The sequence below is a fragment of the Dipodomys spectabilis genome, unplaced genomic scaffold, assembly GCF_019054845.1.
Source record: "Dipodomys spectabilis isolate Male_0828 unplaced genomic scaffold, ASM1905484v1 ptg000069l, whole genome shotgun sequence".
Classification (NCBI taxonomy): Eukaryota; Metazoa; Chordata; class Mammalia; order Rodentia; family Heteromyidae; genus Dipodomys; species Dipodomys spectabilis.
The window spans coordinates 8678647-8685093 of record NW_024870746.1 but is presented as its reverse complement, the minus strand read 5'-3'; the positions used below and the strand labels follow the sequence as shown (position 1 = coordinate 8685093).

General features: G+C 48.5%; 1 protein-coding gene across 2 annotated transcripts; it reads right to left on the bottom strand.

Moving 5' to 3' along the window:
- Nucleotides 1-379: 379 nt before the first annotated feature.
- S100a11 (S100 calcium binding protein A11) lies at nt 380-5261 on the bottom strand. 2 transcript variants are annotated; one of them, XM_042681911.1, is made up of 3 exons: nt 5185-5261; nt 1333-1488; nt 380-693 (listed from the first exon to the last, which is right to left on the bottom strand). In XM_042681911.1, exons 2-3 carry the CDS (start codon nt 1477-1479, stop codon nt 535-537), a joined length of 306 nt encoding a protein of 101 aa, XP_042537845.1. In that variant the 5' UTR covers nt 1480-1488; nt 5185-5261; the 3' UTR covers nt 380-534. The 2 variants fall into 2 exon arrangements, with proteins under 2 accessions (XP_042537845.1, XP_042537846.1); XM_042681912.1 differs by having other exon boundaries at nt 1333-1485; nt 5184-5233.
- Nucleotides 5262-6447: the final 1186 nt, after the last annotated feature.

Here is a 6447-nt window from a genome sequence, read left to right as displayed (position 1 = left end):
ACCAGTCCTGGGGCTTGAACTCAGAGCCTGGGTACTGTCCCTGAGCTTTTATGGAAAAGGCTAGATAGAGCTCTACCACTTGGGCCACAGCTCCATATCCACCTTTTTAGTGATTAATTGGAGATAAGATTCTCATGGACTTTCCTGCCTGGGTTGACTTCCATCTTTGATCCTCCGATCTCAGCTTCCTGAGTATCGAGGATTACAGGTGTGAGCCACTGGGCCCAGCTTAACTCTTACTTAGTCATGATTATGCACACAACCAAGCGTCATTTTTACTGTTTACTTGGCTACTTCTGGTAATGGCTTCCTTTGATCTAATTTACATCCCTCCTATATTCCACCCTTCCTTGCACAAATTTACTTACTCTCCAGTGTGTATGTTTAAAAGTATTATTTTATTACTGCCACCAGGAGTGGGCTGCACCGTGTGGCAGGTGTATGAGGCTCAGGGTAAATGTGGATTGGGAGAGGGAGATGACAAATGAATGGCTGGAGGGGAAGACCAAGGTTTGAGGCCAGGCGCATGGAGGCTCAGATACGCTTCTGAGGATGGGAACTGAGGAAGCTGTCATGGCAAGCTATGGCTAAGCCACCAATAAGATTAAGAAATTCTTGGAAATCTAGCTGACCATCAGAGTTGAGGTCCAGCTTCTTCATCATGCGGTCAAGGACGCCAGGGTCCTTCTGGTTCTGCAAAGATAATAATGAGAATGCTTATGTCACATTTTTCTAAACTGTTTTCCAGTATGCTGCCATATGGAGTATAAAGTATAAAGAAGGGAGATACCAATATTCCCATTTTTTTTACACACAGAAACAGACTCTTAGTTCATAGAAACATGATTGACCATTCCCCATTTCATGCAATTTACACACTGTGATCTTTAAACCATACGGTATTTCTAAGTTTTTTTTGGGGGGAGAGGTTGGTGGTGGGGCTTGAACTCTGGGCCTGGGCGCAGTCCCTGAGCTCTACAGCTCAAGGCTAGCGCTCTACCACTTGAGCCACTTCCAGTTTTCTGGTGGTTAATTGGAGATAAGAGTCTCATGGACTTTCCTGCCCAGGCTGGCTTTAAATCACTCAGATCTCAGCCTGCTGAGTAGTGAGGATTACAGGCATGAGCCACCAGTGCCTTGCTCTAAGACAAAGTTCTTTAATAGTCATTCAGAGCACCTCTGAGGCTCCTGGGGCTTTGCCTGGGCTGCTATACGGATCACCTGGTTTGGAGTGAATGAGGAGGCAGAAGTGTGGGAATTAAGCTGCTGACCCTTTATTCCTGGCCATGTTTCATATGGGGGATAGTGGACTGTCAAGGCTGGGACTAGTACCTTTGTGAAGGAAGCCAGTTCTGAATGCATGAACGTTAGGAACTCCGTCCTGGACAGAGTTGAGTTCTTCCCATCCTTTCCAGCATACTTCTGGAAAACAGCAATCAGGGACTCGATGCATCTCTCAGTCTCTGTAGGTTGAGACATTTTTTTTTCCTTTGAAGAAAAACAGTGCAGGGTTCAGACAAGGGAAGGATAACAAGGGCTAAATGCTGGAGGGCATGCCTTTTGAGTTGGAGCATTCATAAGAGACTGGGTCATTTTTCAGGGTGTTAATGGGTCCAAGACTGCCACGGTAAAATGAAGTGAGGGCACATAGACAGCACTGAGTGCTTGAAAGCAATAGATTGCCTGGATGAGGGTAATGATTACTGATGCTTTTAGAACGTGCGGGTAAATATAAATGTAGCTATACATATCCACACATCTACATACATACCAAGCATTAGCTGGAGATTAATTTGTCTCCAACTTTCTATGAATGTGTAGGATATTCTGTGATGCATGAAAATGCCAGTTCTTTTGAAAATAATACTAAACTGATATTCATATTCTTTCTAGAATAAAACTAGAAGCACAGCTGTAATTGTTTATGGGATGGAAGATGAGAACATTTTAGACATTCAAAGCAGATTTCAGCCAACCATGGTTGCATATGCCTATGATCCCAGCACTCAGGCGGCTGAGACAGGAGGATCTCAAATTCCTCCACTCCAGCTTGGGATACATAGGGAGTCTGGGTTTCCTAGTGAGACCTTATTGCAAAAGAACAGAAAGAATGAAAGTATGCTGCATGTTTGAGGCTTAAGAATCATTCATTTTACACATGCAGAAAGTGGAGCATGAGGAGAGATGTAGCATGGTAGAGCTACCTCTAGAATCTGGGCCTCCAGGCCTTTGCTCTTTCCACTTCCAAATGCCCCTGGATTCCCACTTGTGGGTGGCAGAGCCACAGGTACGGTTGCAACAGAATTGTGAAGTAGTTTCAGATCTTGTGCTGGGCTGATTTTTTTTTTTTTTTTTTTTGGGTCTGGTCGTGGGGCCTGGGCCTGGGCGCTGTCCCTCAGCTCTTCAGCTCAAGGCTAGCGCCCTACCACTAGAGTCACAGCACCATTTCCTGCTTTTTCTACTTATGTGGTGCTGAGGAATCAAACTCAGGTTCTCATGCATGCAAGACAAGCACTCTACCACTGAGCCACCTTCCCATGGGCTGCTTTTCTCCTAGCAAATTCCTTAAGAAAATTCTACTGGGCAGAGTGTGTGTGTGTGTGTGTGGGGGGGGGGGGGGGTGGAGGGGGTCCTGCCAGACAGGACCCAGGGCGGAAGTGAGGAGCCATTGGGAAGTGAGGAACCATTGCGCCCCCTCTGGTGGACAAGAGCAGCAAATGCAGGATTTCTGGGAACCTGCTGGGCCACACCCTTCCTCTAGAAGTTTTATCTTTTGACATTAACAATGATGTTTGGATGAAGACATAGGCAACCTAGCATTTAGGCTTTAATTTCTCCTTAGGATATACTTCCTGGATCCTCATTCGGGAGGTTTACACGTGCTAAGAACTGCCCTGTGCCCTCCGCTACACAGTGGCCTTTATAAGCAATTTATCAGCCTACTAAGCTTCATCTACTCATTGTATCCTGGAGCATTTAGAGCCCTTGTGCCTTCTGGAGTGGATCACTTTCTAACAGTCACAAGATTGGAGCATTTTTTTTCCCCCAAAGGGAATTTTTACTTAAGCAAACAAAAAGTGTTGGTAGGCAGGACTGGGAGAAAAAACAACAAAACACCACAGCCTAGAAACCAATGTGTTTGCACAACATGCCCTTCTTATCAGAACTAAAATCTCACTGTCTTAATAGTATGTCAGATGAAGGGAGGAAGGCTGGCTGTGGGGAGTACACCAGACTGGGGAGAAGGTTCCAGGCTAGTTCCAGCTTTGTGACCTTTTTCTTATACCTACAGCCTCTTCCCCTACCCCATTCCCCCCCCCCCCAAACCAGATAGACTTGATTTTTAAAGGTGCCATTTTGCTATATGGTTTTTGACTTTCAACATTAATATTGACTATAACCTAAATCATTTTTATTTCTTTTTCTCTTGAAAATGGTTGCTGTTAAGACACAAGGAGAAAATTTAAATTTCTGGCCTTGAAGGCCATTCTCCAAAGCAAAAGAAAGACAACGATCAAATTAATGAAATGAAACTGTGTAATTTGTAGAGCTTAAGGGAACTCTGGAGCCAGTTTCTGAGGAGGCCCAGAGATTGGGAGGTTTTGCCCATGGTGGACCAGTGGCAGAAGAAAAGGGGGCCAGAGTTTGCCACATCTCATTGCACCCTTGGAGTTTTACATGGTAGGAATGAAACAATATGATAAACTAATACCATGAAAGAATCTGAAAAAGTGCAAGCACACACCAACATCTGAGCAAAGCAATATATACTTACAACTCTCTATAGACATATATAGGTATATATACACACAGTATATACATGAAAATTAAGCTACAAAAAGAAAGCCCATCTATTGACAGTTCCTATCCTTAACTAGCACTTTCCTTTCCCCAGGAATTCATAGTCTCCTCCATCAGCCTCAGTCATTCCATGTCTTCACCATAGACTGGTGCTAGGGCTGCCTGCTCACCATTCCCACCACAAGACACGACAGAGATTTCCATTTTGCTTGGATAGAAGAGGGTAAGAAGGAGGGGATATAGATGAACACATTAAAGCAGGAATTGGCAAGTGTTTTATATTTTTTTTAAAAAGGACAGCTGTAAATATTTCAGACCTTTGTGGTTCATATGGTCTCTGTCAATCTGCTGTAGCCAGGCAGCAAGAAAGAGCAGATCATGCGTAGGCCAATGGGTGTGGCTGTGCCTGTAAAACTCTATGTATGGTTTGACTTTCATGAAAGTTTCATCTGCCACGAAGTATCATTCTTCAGCCATTAGAGTATGTAAAGTGCATTCTTAGCTTTTGGACTGTACAGAAACCTCATCTGGCAAAAGGGTCCAAGCGTGCTGATCCCTCCCTCCCGGCCCCGCCTTTCTCTGAGGTAGATCTAGGGGCGAATTAACAGGAAAGAGTTCAACATGGGGAGTGGCAGGAGCAGGGAAGCGAAAGGGTGGGGTGGGAGGCGAAAAAGAAGGAATAAAAGGAAGGGGGGGCAGGAGGGGGGGCCCAGGGGGGGAGGACTGGGCTGGGCGCGCCCCTCCCACATACTTGCTGGAGGAGGCGCAGGCTAGGCTTTCCTTTCCGGCCTGGCCTTTTGCCGGTTGCTCACCAAAACTTCGGTTTTCCCCCAGAACTTTAAGTTCTCCCAAGTTCCCTTTCCACTTTCCAGAAATACCTCTTGGCCGCCTCCCATAATCCAACTCCCGACCTCCCCCCCCCCCCCGGCTTCCTAGGCCCTGGGTCGGGGGTCGGGGGGGGGGTGAGGGTAGAGGGGCGGTGGCTCAGAAGGGGGGGGGCGGTCAACGAGGTCCCCGCCGCTCGCTCCTCTCCCGGGCCCAGGCGGGGAGTCCGTCGGGCCCCACCCGGCCGGGGCGCCCCGCTCGGGCCGGCCCCGCCCGCCCGCCCTGCCCCGGCCTCAGGCCTCCCCTTCGCAGGGCAGACCGCGAGGACCTCGGGTTACCACCCCCGAGGCTCGTTCTACTGCTGTGATTTCAGGGCTCGCCCTTCCAACCCCGGCCGTCTAATTACCTCCCGCAATTAGACGTTCCTGATCTGTCTTCTGCCACGTCTGCACTCACATCGAAGATAAAGCCGGGGGCGCGGCTAGATCGCTCCCCACCCTCCCACCCCCTGTTCCTTTGCATTGAAGAGGAAGAGAGCGAGTTAAAAGCGAGGCTTACCAAGTTGGAGTAGAGCGAGGTCCGGACGGCTGCGGCGGCGGCGGCTGGGAGCGGCGGAGTGCGGAGCTCCGGGCGGGCGGGTGGGGTCCCGCGGTCCACGCCGGCCGCCACGCCCCCCGGCCGCCCCGCCCCGCCCCGCCGGCCCGGGCTGCTCAGGCCTGACTCGGACCGCCCCCGTCCCGCCCGCCCCGGGCCTCCCCCCCCACCCCTGCCCCGCTGAAAGCGCGGCTGTGCCCCAAAACCAACACACACTCACACCCGTCGTCCTCTCCCAGACCCAACGAACCTCGCTTACTTCCTTATTCGCTCACCTAGAAGATGGTTGGCTTTTCAGACTGGAACGGTTCATAGGCATCTCAGGGAAGTCTGACCTTGTCGGTGCATCTTTTGCACGATTGAATTCACTATGCAGTTTAGATAAGTAGAAGGTTCCATACACACACACACACACACATACACACACATCTATATACCTCAGGAGTGTTATGACTGAGTGACTAGAGATATTCCCAGGGAGTCAGGACTATCTATGTATTTGGTCACACTGAAAATACCAAACAAGTGGAGATTATTGCCAAGTAAATGAGCAAGGGATTATTGGTGATTATAGCCAAGGTACTATTGCCAACCCTTCTTTCAAACTTTTTTTTTTTCTATTTTATTGGTCAGTTGTGGGGCTTGCGCATTCCCTGAGCTCTTTTGCTCAAGGCTACTGTTCTACCACATTGAGACACAGCTCCACTTCCCATTTTCTAGTGCTCAACTGGAGCAAAGAGTCTCACAAATTTTTCTGCCCAAGTTTTGTACCACGGTCTTCAGATCTCAGCTTCCTGAGTAGCTAGGATTACAGGTGTGAGCCACTAGCTCGGGGTTTCTTGACAGCAGTTAAAAGGAAAAACCCACCAAACTGAACTATTGCAATTAAAAAATTGCCCTGGGCAGTTGCCTGTGTGCAGTTGCAATAGAGTTTGGGGTTGTATTAAGAAGCAGAAACTTTTGGTTCTAACCCTAGGTCTATAACGTCATTGGGCAAGGCCTCCAGTCCCACCCCTCTGTGCTTCCATTTCCTTATCTATAAGCAGGTCATGTTGCCTTTTCTAGTTCTTAAGATTGTTATGAGGGGCTGGGAAGGTGGCTCAGTGGTAGAGTGCTTGCCTTGCATGCATGAAGCCCTGGGTTCAATTCCTCAGTACCACATAAGCAGAAAAAGCCGGAAGTGGTGCTGTGGCTCAAGTGGTAGAACCCAAGCCTTGAGCTGAAGAG